Below are 24196 nucleotides of genomic sequence, written 5' to 3' on the forward strand. Positions count from 1 at the left end.
TAGCCCAGCTGGTGTTGCTCAGTGGTTGAGCATCGACTAGTGCACCAAGAGATCATGTTCGATTCCTGGTCAGAGAACATGCCCAGGTTGTGGACTAGATCCCCGTTAAGGGGACATGGCAGGAGGTGGCCAATTGATGTTTCACTCTCACATCAATGTTTCTCTCTCCCTCTCTCTTCTTTTCTCTCTAAAAATCAATAAAAAATCTTTACACACACACACACAATATATTCCCAGGTCCATCTTGTATGTCCTGTGATGATAATAAGTACCCTATAAAGTAGGATGGTGTTTTATTTCCCCAAGTTACCTTGTTTAATTTTCAAAAAGGTTCTCCTGAGTTCTAGAATTTAATGACCCAAACTGTGGTTACATTATTCACATTCTTTGTGTGTGTTTTTTTCAACATTTATCTTGTTCCCATCAATTAATATCCTTCCATACTAAAGTATGAGGTCTTACATTTATCGTAGCCCCTCATTCTCTTAACATTTAGATAGACTCTCTCTGAACCCTCACCAATTTTTTGGTGATCTTTATCATTACCAAAAAAAAGTCAAGAGTTAGGAGACTAGGAGATGTTCAGAGTGTTGTTGTTGTTGTTGTTGTTTTTTAACTTCTAGGGAAGTCAAATTGGAAGGCTTTTCTACGAGTTCAATTTTTCTTACCATGTGCTATGTTTAGTGAGAGAATTTGGAGGGAGGAGGAGGCCTAAGGGAAACTCTTTCATTAAAGAGTGAGCCATTGCTTCTTAGAGACTAATGGCCATATTCCATTACCTCATGGAGAGGGGGGAATTACTCAGCCTCAGCCTTTAGTCTTTCAGTTTCCACTCTTGGGGACTGTATTATTACCTTGTAAAACAGAGCATCTCTCCTATTAGCATTAATTGAACCCATCTTTTTCCTCTGTGAGAAGCTATAATGTTGACTTTTATTTTCAGAGCCCTGTATTGAGCCTCTTCACTTTGGAAACTGATGGAGCTCAGCCACCAGAAATTAGCTGTGAGGGGCTTGAGCATAGCAGAAAGCAACTTTTGGGGTATCAGGAGTTATATATATCTCAATAACCTTTCTTGAGTTATTCTGTCCATCACTCTGCCTTTACTGTAATCCGAGCCTTTGTGAAGCTGTGCTGATTATTATAAGTTCTCTGTCTTTTAAATCATTAGTTGAAATGAAATGTTTTATGGTAATAAAATGGAAAATGGCATTAGATACAAGAAAATAATTTCTACCAGTCTCCCTCTTTTGGCCAGATTTGAGAACAACCCCCAAAAGGCCTTTCTGGGCTCAGGACTCCCACCAGTGTCCAAATGAGATTCAGACATATGGCTCCTCCAGAGACCTATGTATCAGACGAATCCGTTCTTAGCCTGGAGACAGAATTGAATAATTAGTCCACTGCCAGCAAATTCCTTGGCAGAGTCTCCAAAAACTTTGTAGAGACTTAAGATAGACTTGGATATGAAGCACTCCTTGATTTCCTTTCTACCAGGAATATCACTTTAGAAAATAAAAAGTATTTTATTTTTGTTTACCACTGGCTATTTATTGCATAGATATTTTAATACCTCTCTATAAGCATATCTACACCTCTCCAATCTCTAATGTTTTATGTTATGTGTCCATGCATATCAGTAACAAGAAAATAGGCCAGAAATTTGGTTGAGTATTTATGTGTGTTCTCTCTCTCTCTCTGTCTCTGTCTCTCTCTCTCTCTCTCTCTCTCTCTCTCTCTCTCGTCTTATCATATATAGCATAAAATCCAAAGCAAATAAATAATAAAATATACTAGAACTCACTCCCTTCTCTCTCCTCCCTCCTCCCATAGGAACTAACCACAATGTACAGACAAAGAAACCTTCCTCCTCTAGCAGTTTCTCTGACTATATTATCAGAATTTCATAAAGCTTATACTGCTATGAGCTTCCTGCAATTCTGATCTGCAACTATTAGCTAGAGCCTACATGGAAGGGGGCCATCTCTAGGGTAATAGCATTATAAATTACAATCAATGCACTCAATTACACTCAGAAACCAAAATATATGTAGTGCTCCAGTGTGCCTTGTAATCAGCACCTTTGAGAATGTAGGTAACAGCATTCTCAACAAAAAATAGAAGGTGAATATGTGAGAAAACGAATGGTGGAATTAAATCATCATTCTGATAGGAACAGCACCTTATATGGCAGACAACTTTTTTCTCATATAATTTTATTGATTTTTGTAAAAAACAAAATTGTGGCCTTTTAGCCAAGAATGTCTTTAAAACTCATTTATTGCTTTAATCAGCCTGGTAGAGCCTTTCTGTCATGCTGATAAGGAAATTAAACTTTTCTCATACTGGGTTTACTTGCCTCTTATGAACAGATGTTTTGTTTTTCTTTCAGGGAACTAATTCAGAAGCTGAAATCGTTCATCAGCTTCTATAGTGCTTTGCCTGGCTACATCTGCAGCCATAGCCCTGTGGCCGAAAACGATACTCTTTGCTGGAATGGACAAGAACTTGTGGAGAGGTAATCTTTTTTGAATGATAAATATAGCAATATTTGAGGAATAATCATCATACATCCATCTCAGGATAATTATGTCTTCTCTTCCATTAATTTCACAAGAAAAATTTTAGGAAAAACATACATATGAGCATCTATGACTTGCCAGATGCTTTCTGTAACTTATAGACCTCAGAATTTACAAACTTGGAAGCACATAGAGAATTATATATTTAATTGTTGGCTTCTTCCAGCTCCTAATTATGTTGGCCATATTCATTGATTGATTAGAAGAAATCATATGCATATTAATAGCTTTAATTTATTGGAGTTAACTACATATTAAGCACAATAGTAAGTATTTGTCTCTATTAACTCTCTTTATCCTTACACCAATCCTGTGAAATAGATACTGTTATTTTTTCCTGCTTTAGTGATGAAGGTGAAGGAAAGAAGAAAGGGGGGGAAAGAGTACTATTTCACTGAGCAATTTTAATGAATTATTTTACCATTTGAGTGTTTGTTAGTATAATCTGTTTTAACATCCATCATCGATGAAGAATGTGCTCACAACTGGAAAGGAAATAATATATATTCATTTATTCAGCAGATATTTACTGAGAACCTTCTAACTGCCAGTCATCTTGCAATGAATGAAACAGGAAAAATTTCCCGTCCTCACAGAGCTTTCAATCTAATGGGCTAATTGGCTTTGCATGTATAAGGAATAGCTTGCAATTAAGGAATTAAATCAGGGAGGCTGAATGCTTAGGACACCACATGGAGTTAAGGAACATGCTTTTAAAAATGTTTGTACAAGTGGTAGCATGTTTTAGAGGATGTACAGAAGAGACCTGAACTCGAGTTCTGAATCTTTTATGGATTATTAGTTGCTTAATCTAGGGCAAATGACTTAAACTCTCTGAGCTTTGCTTTCCCCATCTAAAATATGGTATGGTTATATTAGAGCCCCTCTGCCTCTGACAATATGTGTGTTTTTCCTCATTCATTCATTCATACTTTCAACATTTATGTTTTGAGATACTATATGTTAGGCACCAAACTAGGTGCTAGGGATATGATTGGTCTAGGGATATGAGCGTGAACAAGACAGGCAAGTTACCTGCTTTGAGGAGTGTACATTGTAGTGAGAACCAATATCAGGACCTAGGTTAATTAATCATGAAGCTAAATGGAATTAAATAGCAATGTAATGTAATGGACAGAGGAAGGCTTTGAAGTCAGAGGAACTTGAGTTTGCATCTCAGTTCTGCTGTTTACTGTGTGTGGCTTTGAGTGAGTTACTTAGAAAGGCTGAATGTCCTTCTCTTTAAGGGAAGGATATCTCACAGGGTCATTGTAATTGTTAGATGAGGTCATAAATCTAAATCCCCTAGCAGACTGGTACACACTAAAAGTTCAATTCAGGTTAATTCTCTTCTTTCTCCCTTCCCCCTCTACCCTCTACCCTCCTCTTCTCAATACAAGGTAAAACACATGCATGAAAATAGCTTGTTTCTCAACTAAGCTATTTTACTGAACTGGGACAGTGAGAAGGAGATGCTAATGAGACTGAGGTTGGATGCCACCCTCTATGAGGCACTGAACTTGCCTGAAGCTACTTTCCTGTAGCAAATTCAAATCAGGCTGGAGGGATTAATGGTCCCAGACAGTCCACTGCACTCTGGAGGAATAGTGTATATTTATCATTCTAAAAGCTCATCAGGTACTAAGTAGAATCATGAAAATATACCTATTATGACATATTTTTTGAATTGTCAGAATAAAGCATTTGATATTTGGCTTTCTATAAAGTAGATGCTTTAAAACAAGCATAAACTATAGTATTAAAAAGAAAATTCCCAAAGTTCAAATATATGGTTCTTGCATAAACTTGATGAGAAACCATCCCAGTCACTCACCTACTAGTATGTTAGTATGGTGAAAAATGAACAACTCCTGAGTACTAATTTGTTTTAAGCAGCATATCTTCAAATAATTATCTCTTACTAAAAAGGAAATTTTAGTTTACTTTAGTTTACAATATATTTATTTATCAGTGCAATCAGTCATCCATTTATTTACTCATTTAACCAATATTTGAGCACCTAACATATCAAGCACTAATATTGGTTTCTTCACTGTTGTGAATATTGAAAGCAAATGATGCAGTTTTAGTTCATTGCAAAGATCCAGTTTTAGTTCTGACCACACCTACGTTTTGTAAATTAGTGGGATTTTTTAAATTGAATTTTGCTCATATATACTACTTCATGTCCAGTATACTTTTGTGAAGGATGTTGCCCTGTGGCCGAGAAAGTCCTCTTGGTGGAACCCAAAGCCTGTTAGATTTGTATGGGTCCAAAGTTAGCTAAATGTACCTATGTGCCATTAAAAGAACCCTGTTGACTGAAATGTTTTTAATATGCTAGCTTCATATATCTTAGGGTATTGAACAAAATAATAAAATAAGTATTATGGTATGGAAAAAAGCTATTATTCCAAACTCCTATTTATATACTTCTGAGAAATATTTTTTAAACAACTTTAATTGTTGATATATATTCTCCAGGAAAGGAAGGAAGGAAGGAAGGAAGGAAGGAAGGAAGGAAGGAAGGAAGGAAGGAAGGAAGGAAGGAAGGAAGGAAAGAAGGAAGGAAGGAAGACAGGAAGACAACAAAAAGAGGAAGGGAGGAAGAAAGAAAATCAAATGTATTTGTAGACAGAATAAGGATAATGTAATCCAGGAAGTAACTCTTTCGTGGTTAGTACCCTCAGGTTATAATTAACTCATACTTAAATTACTGACCTAATGCAATGATGGGACTAGGGAATAGATTTTTTAGAAATTACTTATCAATATACATTTAATAATATGAAGTTCTGTAGCCTGAGGACGTGTGTGCCCTCTATTTGTACTATTTATTAAGGTTAGTTTTGTACTACATGTCTCATCTATATATAGTTAAAACCTTTTCAGAGCTTTTCATTGAATTTCTCATTTAATTTAGTTTTAAGTAACAGTTGCAATTTCATATTGTCAATAGATTCTAACTTTGTTATTTTTTTAGGTTAGGTTTGTGTTTATTTGAAAATATTTTTCTTTTAGTCAACAAAATTTATAAAGTTCAAAGATCCTAATAGAGAATGAGACTTGCCAGTGGAGATACCTGATTAAAAAAATATATTGACACTGAAGAAAATATAAATATCCATATCAGCTATGTTATCAGAGCTATTTATACCCCCCTACTATGGATGTACAGATCCCTCAACTTTTAAAAAGTTAAGTAAGTCATTGGATCTCTAAATAAAGTCATATTTCACATCCTTTTCATTTTTATCTCTTATGAATCCAATCAATAGAAATATAAATGAGGAGAGGGTTTTCACAGATCTAGTCACAGGGAGTACCACATAAGCCTATCATTTGTCCTCACCTCCCCACAACCACCCAATATTGGCTTCCAGGATTTAGTCAGAGTCTTTGAATTAGCAAGCTTGACTTATATGAAATTTTCTCTTTCATGTAAGCCATTGTATATACTGTGGGCAAAGGTTTCCTATAATTGCCAAAAGCAGAAAATTCTCCAATTTTTGCCTTTGTGAAACTGCAGAGCATTTCAATTAGAGAATCCCTAAGGCCAAGAGAAAAGTAAACAACCTATGGAAGTAAGCTAACTGCATTGGCACTGAAATTACCTATATGAAGAATGAACAGTTTAGTAAATACATTCTTTTTTTTTTTTTTAGGTTGGGTTTGGATTTATTTGCACATCTTTCTAGTTATGAAATTTAGACAACATTTGAATCTCTTTTTTTTTTTTTGCTCAAAGTATTACAAAGGGTATTACATATGGGTCCATTTTATCCCCCCGCCCTAGACAGTCCCCTAGCCTCCCCTATCCCCCAATGTCTTATGTCCACTGGTTATGCTTATATGCATGCATACAAGTCCTTTAGTTGATCTCTTACCCCCCTACCTCCTGCCCCGCAACCCTCCCCGGCCTTCCTGCTGCAGTTTGACAATCTGTTTGAGGCAGCTCTGCCTCTGTATCTATTATTGTTCAAAAGTTTATAATGGTCTCTATTATCCATGAATGAGTGAGAGATAATGTGGTATTTTTCCTTCATTGACTGGCTTATTTCACTCAGCATAATGCTCTCCAGTTCCACCAATGACGTTGCAAATGGTAAGAGTTCCTTCCTTTTTAGAGCAGCATAGTATTCCATCATGTAGATGTACCACAGTTTTCTAATCCATTCATCTACTGACGGGCACTTAGGCTGTTTCCAGATCTTAGCTATGGTGAATTGTGCTGCTATGAACATAGGGGTGCATATATCCTTTCTGATTGGTGTTTCTGGTTTCTTGGGATATATTCCTAGAAGTGGGATCACAGGGTCAAATGGGAGTTCCATTTTCAGTTTTTTAAGGAAACTCCATACTGTCTTCCATAGTGGCTGCACCAGTCTGCATTCCCACCAGCAGTGCACAAGTGTTCCTTTTTCTCCACATCCTCTCCAGCACTTGTCGTTTGTTGATTTGTTGATGATAGCCAGTCTGGCAGGGGTGAGATGGTACCTCATTGTTGTTTTGATTTTCATCTCTCGGATGATTAGTGACTTTGAGCATGTTTTCATATGTCTCTTGGCTTTCTGAATGTCCTCTTTTGAAAGGTGTCTATTTAGGTCCTTTGCCCATTTTTTGATTGGATTGTTTATCTTCCTTTTGTTAAGTTGTATGAGTTCCCTATAAATTTTGGAGATTAGGCCCTTATCAGATATGACATTGGCAAATATGTTTTCCCACATAGTGGGTTTTCTCGTTGTTTTGTTGATGGTTTCTTTTGCTGTGCAGAAGCTTTTTATTTTGATGTAGTCCCATTTGTTCATTTTCTCTTTCGTTTCAAGTGCCCTAGGAGCTGTATCAGTGAAGAAATTGCTTCGGCATATGTCTGAGCTTTTGTTGCCTTTGGATTCTTCTAGAATTTTTATGGTTTCCTGTCGTACATTTAAGTCCTTTATCCATTTTGAGTTTATTTTTGTGTATGGTGTAAGTTGGTGGTCTAGTTTCATTTTATTGCATATATCTGTCCAATTTTCCCAACACCATTTATTGAAGAGACTATCTTGGCTCCATTGTATGTTCTTGCCTCCTTTGTCAAATATTAATTGAGCATATTGGTTCGGGCCGATTTCTGGGCTCTCTATTCTATTCCATTGATCTATATGCCTGTTCTTGTGCCAGTACCAGGCAGTTTTGAGAACAGTGGCTTTGTAATACATCTTGATATCTGGTATTGAGATCCCACCTACTTTGTTCTTTTTCAGGATTGCTGCAGCTATTCGGGGTCTTTTTTTATTCCAGATGAATTTTTGGAGAGTTCATTCTAGATCTCTGAAGTATGCCGTTGGTATTTTAATGGGAAGTGCGTTGAATTTATAGATTGCTTTGGGTAGTATGGACATTTTAATGACGTTGATTCTACCAATCCATGAACACGGTATGTTCTTCCATCTGTTTATGTCTTCCTCTATATCTTTTTTCAACGTCCTGTAGTTTTCTGAGTAGAGGTCTTTTACCTCTTTAGTTAAGTTTATTCCTAGGTAGCTTAATTTTTTTGGTGCGATGGTAAACGGGATTGTTTTTATAATCTCTCTTTCTGAAAGTTCACTATTGGTGTATAGAAATGCCTCGGATTTCTTGGGGTTAATTTTGTATCCTGCTACATTGCCAAATTCATGTATTAAGTCCAGTAGCTTTTTGATGGAGTCTCTAGGGTTTTGTATGTATAATATCATGTCATCTGCAAATAAGGACAGTTTTACTTCCTCTTTTCCAATTTGGATGCCTTTTATTTCTTCTTCTTGCCGAATTGCAATGGCTAACACTTCCAGTACTATGTTGAACAGGAGTGGTGAGAGCGGGCATCCCTGTCTTGTTCCTGTTCTTAGGGGAAATGGTGTTAGTTTTTGTCCATTGAGTATGATGTTGGCTGTGGGCCTGTCATATATGGCTTTTATTATGTTGAGGTATGATCCTTCTACTCCCACCTTGCTGAGGGCTTTTATCAAAAATGGGTGTTGAATTTTGTCAAATGCTTTTTCTGCATCAATTGATATGACCATATGGTTTTTTTCTTTCAATTTGTTTATGTGATGTATCACGTTTATTGATTTGCGGATATTGTACCATCCTTGCATCCCTGGGATAAATCCTACTTGGTCATGGTGTATGATCTTTCTGATGTACTGCTGGATCCGATTTGCTAAGATTTTGTTGAGGATTTTGGCATCTATGTTCATGAGGGATATTGGCCTGTAATTCTCTTTCATTGTGTTGTCTTTACCTGGTTTTGGTATTAGGGTGATGCTGGCTTCATAGAATGAGCTTGGAAGTGTTCCTTCCTCTTGGATTTTTTGTAGTAGTCTGAGGAGGATAGGTTTTAGTTCTTCCTTGAATGTTTGGTAAAACTCCCCTGTGAAGCCGTCTGGTCCTGGGCTTTTGTTTGCTGGAAGCTTTTTGATGACTGCTTCAATTTCTTCCATAGTTATTGGCCTGTTGAGATTTTTAGATTCTTCCTGATTGAGTTTTGGAATGTTGTATTTTTCTAGGAATTTGTCCATTTCCTCCAGGTTGTCTAGTTTGTTGGAGTAGAGCTGTCCATAGTATTTTTTAACAATCATTTGTATTTCTGTGGGGTCTGTTGTTATTTCGCCTCTATCGTTTCTGATTTTGTTTGTTTGGGTCCTCTCTCTTTGCTTCTTGGTGAGTCTGGCTAGAGGTTTGTCAATCTTGTTTATCCTTTCAAAGAACCAGCTCTTGGTTTCATTAATACATTCTTAAACACTTTTTTAGAACTGTTAGGCCAAATCCTATATAATAAAGAGCTAATGTGCAAATGGCCATCACACCTTCACGTCATCATGCTGTAACTGCTCAGTCACTCAACACTGGGGAGAGAGAAATGGGGACCAGCCAGGCCCAAATGAGCTTGCGAGAGAGGAATGGAGACCAGCCAGGCTGCGGCCCGGGAAAGGGACAAGCCGCCCACCCCATGGTCCCAGGCACCAGTGGCTGCACCTGCACCTGCAGTCTGGGAGAGGGACAAGCCGCCCACCCCATGGTCCTGGATGCTTGCAGCTGTGGCCGGCCTGGGCAAAGCTGGCCCGGGTCCTGGGTGCCTGTGGCCAGCCAGAGGGAGGGAAGCCCAGGTCCTGGGTGCCTGCAACTGGCCGGAGGAGGGAATCCTGGGTCCAGGGTGCAGGGCAAGGCAGAGGCAGTTAGGGGCAATCAGGCCAGCGGGGGACCAGTTAGGGGCGATCGGGCAGGCAGGCAGAGGGGTTAGGGGTGATAAGGCAGGCAGGCAGGTGGGTGCTTAGGAGCCAGAAGTCCTGGATTGTGAGAGGCAGTTGAACATCCCCCAAGGGGTCCCGGATTGGAGAGGTTGCAGGCTGGGCTGAGGGAACCCTCCCCATGCATGAATTTTGTGCACCAGGACTCTAGTCCTATATAATAAAAGGCTAATATGCAAATAGATGGAATGGTTGAACCACCAGTTGCTATGACATGTGCTGACCACCAGGGGGCGCACAGAACATGGTGGGCATTGGCAGCAGGCAGCAGAGCACGGAACATGGCGGGCATTGGCCATGGTGGGATGGTGGAGCAGGTGAGCAGGGTTGCCAGACCAAGGCAGGGCACCGGTTGCTGTCATGGGGGTGAGCCTCTGGTGGTTACTGAAAATTCTTTGCTCCCGTGTGCCCCAGTCACACCCGGCACTCACACCTGCTGCCAGCACCCGGTGCTGGTCCTGATCTCTTGGTGCCATCAGTGGGTAGGAGCAGCAGCTGCCAGCCCTGATCACCCATGAGGGCTTTTCCACTTCCCTCTGCTCCTGAGGGATGATTGGGGCAGCAGCTGTCACTCGCTCCCACTAACAATGCAGGCCCTACTCACACCCACTGCTGGCACCGGCCCCAATCGCCCTGTGTCGTCAGTCGGTACTAGTGGGGCCAGGGCTGTCAGCACATGGGAGTGGCGATGGCAGGAGCGGGGCTGCCAGCAGACAAGGGACTGGGGGCCCCGGCAGGAGGGGCTGGGTGGGGGCACGGAGGATGGGCCGAGACCTGCTCCTGTGCCCACCACAGCCTCACGGCCCAAAGTTCCTTTTCAAAGTGCACGAATTCGTGCACTGGGCCCCTAGTACATAGATAATTTAATGAAATTTTCATTCTTCTTCTGGATGATTCTGTATGTAAGCCCCATTTAATACTGTATATAAGCCTCATTTTATTGTTTAATTAAGTGTAACTATTTAAACCTCTACATGTTAAAAAAAAAACCTAGTTGGAGAGAAAAATGGTTTTGTCTTTACATTTAACATCTGACAATTCAGGTTCATTCAACAAAATTTAGTATTTGTTATATACTACATCCTGTGTGGCATACAGTAATAAGTAGAATCCAGTGCCTATACCTGCTGAGGAGTTTACAACTTATTGAGAAGTATAAGAGGGGGAGGGGGATGGAATAAACAAGCATCCTTCCTCAGCAGTCAAGGGATTTCCCCTCAGAGGCATCACAACAGAGGCTCTACCTGTTTTTATTGAGTGCGCGCGCGCTTGTGTGTGTCTGTGTGTGTGTTTTATAGAGGTGAAATTCACATAACATAAAAATTGACCATTTAAGGTGTATAATTTAGTAGCATTTAGTTTATTCACAATATTCTACAATTATCACTTCTATCTAGTTCCAAGACATCTCATCACTCCAAAGAGAAACCATTTACCCATTATTAATCACTTTCTGTGTTCCCCTTTCTCCAGCCCCTGGCAACCAACAATCTGTTTGTTCTCTGTCTCTGGATTTACCAATTCTGGATTTTTTTTATATAGAAGGAATCATTCACTTAGCTAATGTTTTGAAGATTCATTCAAGTTGTAGCATGTATTATTACTTCATTACTTTCTTTGGCCAAATAATATTTTATTGTACAGGTATAACACATTGTTTTCTATGCATTTTTAATGAACCTTGAGCAATTAATGCTCTATCAGGTTTCTTCAACCACATCTGGATTCAGCGTGGATCACCCTTTACTTTGAGGACAGGACAGCCAAACTGTCAGGCCTACCATCTCCATCATACTTGACCACCACCTCTCCTTGACCTGGCCTCAATTCTGTATGTCTTTCTCTATATGTCTTTGCAATTATTCTTCCCTGAGTCTTTTTTCCTCAATTCTATGTGTGTGGTCACCTCCTATAGGGGTTTATACTCCCTTGTGACTTTGAAGCTTATCAATTCTGCCTATACAGTTACTTGTACTTTGTAGCATGATGCTTTAGTTCGCTTTGTGATTCATTCTTAAGCTGATCTTGATTCTCCTCTGTCATGTTACTGAGCTGGATGGAATTGACAAAAACCACATAGAGGCAAATTTCAAAGTTGCATGGCAATCATAAAAAAATCATCAAAGTAGTGGGTTTCAGCGCACAATTTTGGGGGATTTCTGCTCCAGGATGTATTAGCTTTCTCTTATCTGAGTCTCAGTTTCCCCCTTATGTACAGTGGAGTTATTAATTTATACCTGAAAGGATTATTGAGAGGATTCAGAGAGATTGTGAAATGCAGGGTATAGTGCCTGGAACACAGTAATCCCTCAAGAAATTGTAGCTATGATTGCTCTTATTCAATAAAACAAGCCAAGTAAAAACAGATGTTGTAATTCTTTACTGGAAGATAGATGGAGTTAGGCCTGATTTTAGCTCCCTTCAGTGATCCACAGCTTCACCCACTCCCTCATTATTATCTTATTTCTTCTGTCTCATGCAAAACAATAACAACAGCAGCAACAAAACACACACACACACACACACACACACACACACCAAAATCAAAATCCCTATATCTGGTCCTGCGTGGTACAAAATGTGGGCATTTGGATCTACTAGGGATCAAGTGAAAGTTATTTGCATCTGAGAGGATGTACTGGTTGACCTTCCTCCCTTGAATATCTTGTTTTATAACAAGAAGTTTCAATAGTTCCTCCTAGGACTTCATAGTGATTAACCCAGGCAGTCTTCCGAAATTACTTACATTGTAAGCCAGAATTGGTCTAGTTGAACGTCAGATCTAGTTAACCTATGCTCTAAAGTCCTTTCTGTTATCCTTGGGTTAACCTTTGAGGAAAAAGAGAGAAATCATTAAAATCAGTCATGTTTTCCCAATTTTTCAAGCCAATGAATTTTATTCTTTTCTTTGAGTTTAGCTTTGAACCTTGGGTTTGTTACCTTATAATGAAGTTCTTTTTTCCCCCATGAAGGAAACTTTATTTTAACTTGTAGCTCCAGGATCACAACTGCTTCCTACTTTTTGCCCATATATAACTGATCCACATGTCACATGGATTTTAAACCACCCTGGTTTGAACCACTCATTTGCCCATGTTGACCCCTTCCTTTCTTTGAGGAACAGCTTCAGGCCAAGAGCTGAAATGAGTTCCTGTTCAACAGAAGCCAGAGTAAAAACCATCCTCACGCAAGATGGGTATATATACCAGATTTGGATTGGAGGGACATGTTGGAGGGGATGGTACTACACAAGAACTCAGGCTGAAAAGCTAATTTCCAAATACTATTAGAGAGGACTAAAACAAGGACCATCCTGGCTTACCCCTACTTATCCTTAACTCAGTGGCATTTCTTCTGAGGAGCCTGTATCCTCCTGCTCCGTGCCCTAGCCTGAGTTAAAGACCCCCTCATCATGTAGATATACCTAGCATATCACCAGTGACCCTGTATTACATGTCTGTCACTATTCTTCTACTAGTTCCTTCAAGACAAGTACTGTTTATTCTATCTAAATTTACTCATTGTTAGTTTACCTGGAAGAGAGTAGACTCTCCATACATGTTTATTGCATCCAGCCGATGAACTGACAAACATACCTGTTGGTAACAAACTTGAATCTAGCATCCCTATCGTATGTCTGTGTGCTTTTGGGCAGGGTACTTAAACTCTGTTTTGTTTTCTCCTGTGAAATTGTGAAATTAATGCCTCCCTTGCATACCTCATAGGGTTGTTGTGAGCTTCCAATAAAAATATATATGAAATGTCTGTGAAAATTATGAAACATCCTTCATAACTTCTTAGATGTTGTTGTAGAAAAGTAGATCAAATACAGAGGGAAGTTCTACTCTGAATAAATGTTGGCTAATTAACACAGCATTACTGGGCTCTCTCTACAAACACGGCCCCATTGGCAGCTTCTTGAGTATCTCTTTCTATGCATCTCTTCAGAAATATTACTTTTTAATTTTTTTCCTTAAGCCAATCCATCTATCCCCACAAATTCTATTTTTAAACAAGTTTGGTCCATGCTGCTGAATAAGCCAATTGGCCCTGGATAAGGAAATACATTAATGGGTGGGAGCATCAGTTTAAATTAATGAAAAATCTGAGTGACAGAGCATTTTTAAATAAATCAGTTTTATTACTTTTAAACACATATAATAACAGTGCTGGGAATATAACTTGGAGAAAGCAGCAGTAGAGAATCAAAGCAAGCAAATAAGAATCATTGATAATGAGGCTATTGCTGTATGAATGTCCTGCTAATGACCATCTTCCTCAAATTGGGTAATACTCCCTTGGAAAATCCATTTATTTAAGAAACTTTTTTGGTAGGAGATTACCTTTTCATTTTATTTTAACTTCTATCATCATCGTCATCGTCATCATCATCATCGTCATCATTAATTTTAATTTTTATAATGCTCTACAGATTACAAACTCTTCTCATATACACGATCTCATTTATTCTTTTTTATCTATCTTTATTGTTGAAAGTATTACAGATGTCCCCCTTTTTTCCCATTGACCCCCTCAACTCACACTCACCCCTCCAAGGCCTTCACCACACTATTATCTATGCCCATGGGCTATGCATATATGCATATAAGTACATTTACACTATGGAATGCTATGCAGCTGTAAAAAGAAGGACCTCTTACCCTTTGAGACAGCATGGAGGGACCTGGATAGTATTATGCTAAACAAAATAAGCCAGAGAAAGACAAGTAACACATGATCTCACTCATATGTGGAATCTAATGAACAAAATAAACAAATTAGATTCAGAACAAAATAGATCCAGAGACGTAGAAGCATGGAACAGACTGACAAATCTCAGAAGAAAGGTGGGGGTAAAGGGCTGAGTAGGGAGATATTAACCAGAGAAGAACTTTTTTTTCTTCATAGACACGAAGAAAGTCTCATCTAACAACAGTGTTCTATGCTCTGTTTATAGCAAATAGTAATTTCCTACAGCAATCAATGGTTCCACTTTGCCAGAGACTTTTCAGTTTGGGCACAGAAAGTCCTAAGTCCTAGGAAACCTTTCTATCCCGGCAAAGAGAGATTTGGTCACCTACTGACAGTTATGCCTCTAGCAGCTCATAAATATGTGGAAAAGGTGCATTTGTAGGGGATTTACATTGGAGGGATGAAGGATTACTGGGAGAGCTACAGCTTACCCATTCTGTTGGTTTTTCTACTTTCACTGTTGAACTTCTCTTACCTTTTTCTTCCTGAAGCATTCTGATCACTTTTCTTTTCCCTTTGCCCCCCACCCCAAATCTGTCTACAGGTGAAGTGAAACTTCAGAAAGCAGAACTGAAACAGCAGAGGTGGTTAATGACGATAACAGCTAACATTTCTATGGTGCTTGCCATGTGCCAGGCACAGTGCTAGGCACTTTGTGCACATTAAATAAGTTCATTCTCACAACAGCCTTTTGAGCTGAACATTATTATTATCCCCATTGTACTGATGAAGTTACTTACTAAAAGCCACAGCACTACTAAGGGAGATGGGGTCCAAATGCAGACAGTCTATGCCCTCTTACCCACTACACTGCCCTGCCTGTGAAATACCTGGCTTGTCTCCTTCATGGGTTCAAAGCTCTCCTGCCTTCTTCCTGTTCTTGATGGGAATCCTGATCTAAGCTTGCCTTCCTCTCTAGTTCAGAAGACCTGGAATGGAAGTTCTGTTCAGGTTTTCCATGGCCTGTGCTACTAAGTCCCCTCCTTTCCTTGGTCTCTTCTTGGTCCAGGTCCACGAAAGTAGCAGTACCTTTCCTGCCTCTCTTACCATGTTTCTCTACTCTCAGATCTTCCCAAGGCTATAAGGTGGCATCCCCTGGGAGAAAGAGCTGATGACCTTTACCCACCTCCAAGGCAAGCCTTTCATTCAAATCTCCTCTACACACATGGCTCTTATAATAAAGCTGTTGCCTGTGTATCCCCTATGGAGCTTTGAAGCTTATGCAAGAAGAAACCTCTTTAGCTCTAGATTAGGGGTCCAGCCTGGGTCCTAGCTCTACCATGGGTTCGTTGTGTGATATTGAGCAAGTCATTATCCTTCAGTCTTTTATTTTAAAAATGGATTGAACAAAATGGTCTCTAAAGTTCTTTCCAGCTCTAACAGGCTATGAGATTCTATGACAAGAATATTTGAGGGGGAGAGAGTATGAAAGGAGGAGGAATTCCATAAGACTGACTTGATGAGTTTGAAATTCTAGTTCTTTCCTGGATGGCTTCCCAAGCAGTTCAAAGTGAAAGTGATTCAAAAGGAGCCCCAGGGTGTAATCATTCTCATTAGGACAACTATAAGTTCTTTCTTCATTTGACTCCTCAAGATATCTTTGGGGCTATAGAGGAGCAGATAAGTTGGCTGTTTGACATGTTGTCAGAGTTGGTTTTAGTTTCCGATATTGGAGAGTTTGGGTGAAATTCACATAATTATACCTTAAAGAAAATGTCTGCCCCATAGCACCACATAACCCCAATGGGCTTCTGAGCAAAAGACATAGAATTCAATGCCTGTTGCTCCAAATAATATTTGACACAACCACCAGAATGAAAATTAAAAACCCTCTAACCACAGAAATATATCAGTATGGGAAGAGATACATGTAGGGAAGTGCCAAGGACTAAAGGCAAGTAAGAGAAGAGAAATACAAAGTGGTTGAGGGGAAAAAAAACTGAGTGAGGGAGACAATTTTCACTCTTTCCGAAGACCCTACAGGCTAAAGGTAGTTTTTGATCTAGTTGTCCTTGTGTGCATTGCTGTGGACTTTTAAGTATTTAAGTAGCAGTTTATATTTTACCAAGTGCTTTACAATCACTTTTATTTGGCTTAGTAAAGTTTTCCTGGAATCCCATCTACTTTATGATCAGGAGAGTCACTTCTTGTTTGCTTAGCACCTCCATGCACACAGTTTCGCACAATAGGCCACTTGTTCCAGCAGGAGAGCAGGTGCAAAAGGTTGAGGAGCTGAGGACACCTGCAGCTACTGGGGCGGTTGGAGTGGGGGTGGTTTACACTTCAGTTTACCTTTTCTTCCCTCTGTTATTATTTAGTTTTATTTTATGGCTGACAACTAGAGAGCGACAGTGCCAGGTTTGAACCTGCCAAGGGCAGAGCTATTCTGATAGTCAGATACTGGCAGAGGTGAGCACTTTCCCCTGTGTCTCTGTGCCAGTTACTCTGCCCATGCCCACGATCACCACTCTGTTCCACAAGGCCGACTTGCTGAGTGTCTTTCCTTCTACCTCATGGCTCTGACTGCAACCTGGATTCTGGGACTCTAGGAATGATTTTAAGGGAAGACAGCAGGAGTAGCATTTCTACCAGTACTCTGCAGACAAGACCTTTAAGTGTTCTTGGGCAAGTCTAACACCTTATTCTTGCCAATCCCTTCTGCTTCCCATCAGCCACTATATGCTGGTGTTCTGAGGGGTCGTGATGTAAGATGGTGTGTCTGTAGTTGGGTCTTGAGGTAGTGGAGCTGCATACTCTGAATCACAGGTTTTCAGGGGATTCCAACACAGTTACTCGGTGAAGATTTCATTTTCTGAGGACCAGATTTGCCAAAGCCAAAACCAGGATGTAGTTTATGAAGTTCAAACTGAAGATTATGTGCCAGAACATTGGAAAATTCCAGACCTCCAACTGCCAGGGTTCTGTGATTGAACACAGGGCTATGTAGATAATTGATGGGTAAGTACTGAATGGAGAGCATTTGCACTGTTCCTGAAGGAAGACAGAAAATTCTTTCTCTGACCCAAAAAACATATTTGTAACCCTTTCAAAGTTATTGTCTTGACTGTAGCAAATATAACAGGCATGTCAGAGGATTCGTTTTCACAACAGTGACATGTCATTTAGTCAGACCCAGAAATGGGTTCAAGTTTATACTATTAGGAAAGGGTTTGTGATGCAAATCAATATTGATAGCAGGTGTGTAACTTGGCGTAGGCTCAGTGTGGGAACTAGTGATTGGTCTATGGGGATGGAAGAGGGGCTGTAAGGAGTGGTGCTTGGGCTGTGGGAACTCACCTGTGTGGCTGGCCTAAGAGGAAAGTGACCCACCACTTGAATAATGATATTCCCTGGGGCCCAGGGAAGGAACTCTACCATTTTCTAGGTAAGCATTGCTTTACAAAGTGGTGCAATCTAATGGGTGGGACAAAGTGGTAGCTGTCCTTGGCAAGGCCCAGACACAAGTCTAGTAAAAGGTAGGTCCTCAGTCAGTAGAAGCAGTTTTAGGGGAAAGGGCCTCAGCAGAAACAGGCTGACAAGAGCTGGGAAGAGTAGGGCAGAGTTTCCACAAACTAAGCTGAACTTTGAGTAAGGCCTTCGGTCTCAGTTGAGTTCAACAGACATTTATTGACTACCTACTGTATTCCAGGCACTAGGTGAAGCATAGTAATGACCACAGACAAATGCAGACAGGAAACCAGGATAGAGCTCAGGTCATACAGCCTGGAGAAGTTTAGCTGGCAAGTGGAAGTCATGCCTAAACATCTGCAGTTTGCTCCAAAAACATGAAATACTGGTTTCAAGGGCCAAGACTAATTCCAGAGACTGGGCCTGATAGACCAGTCTGCTAAGCTATTACCTTCCTGCTTTTGTCACCATTGGTTCAGGACATGGGTTTTGAAACATGCAAGTGACTGTGGCTAAGACAAGAGGAGCATCAGAAAACAGTGGCAGGAATTTTGAGCCTTCTTTAAAAGTATTTCAGCAGAACCCATTCATATGAAACAATTTGTCTTTCTCTCATGATCTTGGGCGGTTCACAATGAGGTTCAGTAGGACATGCAAAGCAACATTTTAGGAGACTTTCCTTGGTGTTGCCACATATATTTGAAATGTGCAAGGAAAAAAATCCACAAGTATTACCTTTCCCTAACTCAGACTTACCTCTCTCACAATTGGTCTTGAGTTGGTGAGGTAGACTTTGAGAGTCCTATTTTTCGTTTTGAAGATCACTGCAGTAAAGAATGGATGCTTGCCCTAGCCTGTTTAGCTCAGTGGATAGAGCTTTGGCCTGCAGACTGAAGGGTCCCGGGTTCAATTTCGGCCAAGGGCACATGCTGGGTTGCAAGCTCGATCCCCAGTAGGGGGTGTGCAGAAGGCAGCTGATCAATAATTCTCTCTCATCATTGATGTTTCTATCTTTCCCTCTCCCTTCCTCTCTGAAATCAATAAAAATAAATAAATAAATAAATAAATAAATAAATAAATAAATAAATAAATAAATATATAAATAAAGGATGCTTGTTGTGGACCCTATGAGGACCAGAGAGAAAAAACAGTGTTCTGAAGAGCTTTGAAAAAGTGTGTAGATGTTTTCAAGAGCCATCTAATTCATTACTTGTGACAGTTATACAAAGTGGAAGCAGAATCCTATATAATAAAAGGGTAATATGCAAATTGTCCCCTCGACCAGGAGTTCTACTGGAATTTGACCAGGGAACGGGGCCAGCTGGCCAACCTCCCACATCCCCTCCCCTCGGCTGGCCTGGCCCAATCAGCCCAATCAGGGCAGGCCAGCCAGACCCCCACCGTGCATGAATTCATGCATCCTGCCCCTAGTATCTATATATAAAAGCCTAATATGCAAATTGTCCCCTCGGGAGTTCCACCAGGAGACTGGGGGTTTGATTGCTCTGACCACCAAGGGGTGGTGCGGAACAAAGGAAGGCCCCGGCTGGCAGCCGGCAGCTGGTGAAGGGAGGTCCCAGCCAGCAGCCGGAAGGCCCTGATCTACTCTGATCACCGGCCAGCCCTAAGGACCCTACCCATGCATGAATTTCATGCACCGGGCCTCCAGTTATCTATAATAAAGAGAAGGAATATGGAATGTGGCAGGAGGAGAGAGTGGAACAGGCTTTTGACACCCAAAGTTGGTCACTTCGGAAACTAAATGTCAGCCCAAGTAAATGATTTATTCTTCAATGGACTAAAATTAATTTTGAAACACTTGAAGTCCTATCCAGTAAATCCCCCTCTCACATGCCCTGTCACCTGCATACTTTATCGGACATCTCTGCCAAAAAGTTCCTTATAGCTGGGCCTATATGCTTAGTGCTACCTACTCACAAGTCATTGCTTAATCATAATACTAAGGAAAGCTCTGGTACTTTTGGCCTTGCTCATTTTTCCGAATTCTAAATCATTCCTACCCTTGCTGCAACTCATACTTTATCTAGTACATACTTAGACAACTGAGACACTCTAATTTTTCAAGGTCTCTCAGTGCTGGGATGAGCAGATTTGAAGCTTCCCCTAACTTTTCATTGTAAGATTTATTGATCCTTTCTTCAGACATCCTTTTCAAAGTACATTATTGACCACCTACTGCATGTCACACACTGTGTTTGGTGCTTTCAGATAATGATGATAACAGCATATATATATATATATATATATATATATATTGGCTGGGCACTCGTCTAAGCACATTGCCTATGGTACCTCAATTTACTAACATTCATTCATCAACTAATCCTCAAACTAATGCAGGTGGCATTATCCCATTTTATAGATGAGAAAACTGGAGCTCATCAGGGTTTAATTACTTGTTAAAAGTCACAGAATAAGTGGTAGAACCAGCTTTTGAACCTGTCTGTGTCTTGACTCCAAGACCAGTGCTTTTTCCATCACCTGACTCAGCCTTTCTAAAATGTCTTATGTGTTCACTGTCTCAGTAAGTAAATTGTGCAACAAACTGAATTTCACCTCTTAAAAATTTAATTATTAACCATTATTTTGAAAATCAGTTACTTTGTTACAATGTCCCTATGTGTTGTTGAGGTATGCGACCTATTCTCTGACCTTCTTTTTGACGCCTCTATTTGGGGGGAGTTATAGCCTCATTCATGTTCCACCAGCAGTAATACCAATAATAACTTGAATGGCTACTGCTTGGTCTCTCTGGGGCCCAATTTGCCTATCTGTAAGAGGAGGGCATTGGACTGATTTCAAGAGTTCATTCCAACGCTAAAATTTTCATGAGTTACAAGTCTAACTTAAACAACTTAAAAAACAGGTAAAGATCATTTCCTTTTGGTTTAACTCCAGTGGCACAAGAAAACATCTGGTTTCTGGCCTAATTCTCTGGGCCAGAAGGAGTTGGTAAATGAGTTTGGGCTAATTGAATAATTAACCCCCATCATACACTGTGCTCTGTTATATCCCTCCCTTCCCAATTATTGAGCCTTCGAGTTGAGGTGTTTTTTTTTTCCTGTTATTGTAAGATTTAAACTAGGTCAGAGTCCTCTTCTCCTCATTGGTCTGTTCCCCTTAAGGACACCCAACAGAGAACTCTTTGCCAGCTCCGCCTATCCTGGCCTAGTATCCTGACTGCCCATGGTCAGGGCTCAAAGCCCAGGAGGCAGTCCTCACCAGTGTTCCCACAGTTACTGAAGTTCTCATAAGAATCCCTTTGCTTCCTTGTGTACTTTTCTGTGTCCTTGCCTCCAGGCTCCTCTGCAGAGTTTGCTTCTTCAGACAAACATTCAGGTGATCTAATCTCAGACATTTTCTCTCTTCCTTCTTTTCTCTGCTGGGGGCTACTCTCTGTAGCCATCAACTCTTCTCCCTATGGCAGTGAAAGCAACTTCTCAAGCTTTCTTCACCATCTAGAAAATATTCTTTGCTTCTCTAGGTTTAAATGACTTCTTTATTATATTCCAAGACCAATCTTTTAATCGGTCCTCACAGTGAGGTTTGAAAATAGTCTAAAAACTGACTGATTCTAAAACAGTGATTCCCTTACATAGCTAATGTCTACTAAATGAGATATAAATGGGTTTACATCTCCCTGGTTTCTTCTCTGTCTTTTTCTACCTTTCCATTGAAATCTCTCCATAATTTCTGAAAGTCTGTTGCTTGAGCACACAGGTATTTCTTGAAGGATGAAGGATATATTTGTTTCTAGCACTCTCCAAATTTGCTCCAAAGTGGTGTTGCTGTGCCAACAATTATGAAAACATTTTTCTTTAAATATGTGCATAGACCTGGCCAGTGTGGCTCATGTGGTTGGAGCATTGCCCTACTTCCCAGTCGGGGCACATACCCAGGTTTTGGGTTTGATCTCCAGTTGGGCATGTGAAGGAGTGATGTTTTTTCACATCTAGGTTTCTCTATCTCTCCATTCCTCTCTCTAAAATAATCAATAAAAATATGTGCATAAGTAATAAGAATCAAATTGTTGCCATCTTTATTAAAAGCATTTGCAAAACTCAGCTATTTTCACCTTTGCTTTATTTTTCTGTTCATTTTTATAAATTAAAGCTTAGTTTTGGATAGAAAAAAAGAACAACTTAATAGGCCTCTTAATTGGGCTTTTCTACCCTGTGTTCTAGTTTTGTTTTTAAGCTATTTTATGTTCTTTAAATTATCCCATTTTCCACAGTGATTATTGTAACAGGAGTACTTTTCCAAGGAGACAGTCTGATAAACCACCGTTTGGGTTAGGGGCTACATGCAATACTACAATCTTTCCATTAGATGGCGATGTGAGAATGTGAGATCTGTAACTTGTTTGTGGCTGTCTAGAACAGGCAGCAAATTAAACTTGTGTGAAATCAAATGTTTTGGAGGGAGGGGTTAGTTCTTCTAAGACTTGCTCTCAAACTCTTGCCACCCTTCTAATGCCTGAGGGAAGAAGGCAAGTTAACTTTCTAGCAGCTTTCCTGTCCTAAATCATTAGTAGTAGTGTCAAAATCAGCAATGTGCATTTACTAGTAAGAAACCTTTTAAAGAAAGGAATCTCTTCTAAATGTGGGAGTTGTGACACTAACAACTTGTGCTGTTAGGAAAGTGCTTCTCTGGGTCTCCGTGTTTTCATTTACACAACGAGGGATTGGATAAGTTGATCTCTTAAGGGTGCTTCCATTTGGAATGGTCTACATTTGAATTTGATTTCCTTCTACTACACCCTTGCTGCCTCAGCCAGCATAGAAATGGGAAGAAAAGATCGCCCATTTTACGCTTGTTTGATTCTATTCCTCTTCTACAAGTGCTATCTTTGCTTCAACTGTCCCAAAACAATCACCCCCAGATGTCCTGTTTTAATTAGGTTCCTTTTCTCTTATGGCTTTTGCACAGGTTTCACCCCCCTCCTTTTCCTCCCTCATCCCCAACCAATCTGCCTGAACAGAAGCATATCCCCCATTTCACTTCACAAATAGGTTTTTCTTGGTATTATAGCAGTCGTTTTTGTGCTATACGGATACCAAAGTAGATGGGGCAAGGAGATGATGCCACATGTAATGCTTAAAGGTGACACTTCTGACATCACACACAACATGTCCAGTTAAGAAAACTTTAGCTATGAGAGGTAGGAACTTCCTTCTATTTATTTTCCCTCCTCTGTTGGCCAGTGTTCATTGCCAGAACCATTTCAAAGCTTTAGGAAACAAACAACATTCTGAAGAGAGGACAGTTAATCTAATTAGAGATTAGTGGTACTGAGCAGACAACCCATTATTAAAATCCCCCATGGCCAACAGTGCCTCCATTCCTGACACTCTGAACAATCTTTGGATGAGGAAAATTATGGCTGTGATGGCTCATCCACATGCAAAGCCTGTCACGAACCATGTGCACCAGTAACACAGAAGGAGCGAGTAGAAAAGAAATACTGAATTAATTAAAACAAAACTATGGAGACACCCCGAACTGAATCCCTCTGGGCTTGGAGCGCGAAGCATACATGTTATGTAAAATTCCCTAGGAACACATCACGTATGTCACAGTGCTACAGCCAAGTGACAAAGACGTCAATCACAGTTGTCTCCTGCATTCATTTTCCTAAGAGATTTCAAATCACCTTTAGTGTTTGTCTACTGACATGGTGGTGGTGGGGTATTTATTTCTCTAACTTCAACACCTTATCTCCCAAGAATGTAAATATTTCACTGAATAGCAATACTGTGGACCTCTGTTTGGGAGAAGAAACCCCATACACAGGGCTCTCCCCAAGGGCTTTTAAAGGCCAAGCCCAGGAATCTGCTGAGTAGGTAAAGAGAGATATTGCTGCAGGCACTGTTGTGAGCCTTGTAGGACGATCCTAGTAGCTTGCAAATTGCCATATACAATGAAGCAATGTGGTGAGGAAATGTCAAATATTTAGTCAGTACGGGTTATTTCTAAGGAAGCAACAGTAGTATAATGGTTAAGAACAGAGGCAGCTGGAGATAGACTCACAAAGTTCAAACTCCAGCTTTGCTATTGACTAGCGGTGTGATCTCGGGAAAGTGACTTCACTTCTCTGTGCCTCAGTTTCCTCATCTGCAAAAAAAGGCTGATCATAATAGTTTCTATCTCATAGGGTTGTTA

General features: G+C 40.2%; 1 protein-coding gene across 1 annotated transcript in view; it reads left to right on the forward strand.

Annotated features, from left to right (window-relative positions):
* GPC3 (glypican 3) overlaps positions 1–24196 on the forward strand; it is a 406774-nt gene that overhangs the window by 270005 nt on the left and 112573 nt on the right. The window contains exon 5 of the mRNA XM_036305437.1: positions 2393–2518. Coding sequence (XP_036161330.1) covers positions 2393–2518 — 126 coding nt within the window. The remainder of the gene's footprint in view (positions 1–2392; positions 2519–24196) is intronic.

This window comes from Myotis myotis, unplaced genomic scaffold, assembly GCF_014108235.1.
Source record: "Myotis myotis isolate mMyoMyo1 unplaced genomic scaffold, mMyoMyo1.p scaffold_m19_p_4, whole genome shotgun sequence".
Classification (NCBI taxonomy): Eukaryota; Metazoa; Chordata; class Mammalia; order Chiroptera; family Vespertilionidae; genus Myotis; species Myotis myotis.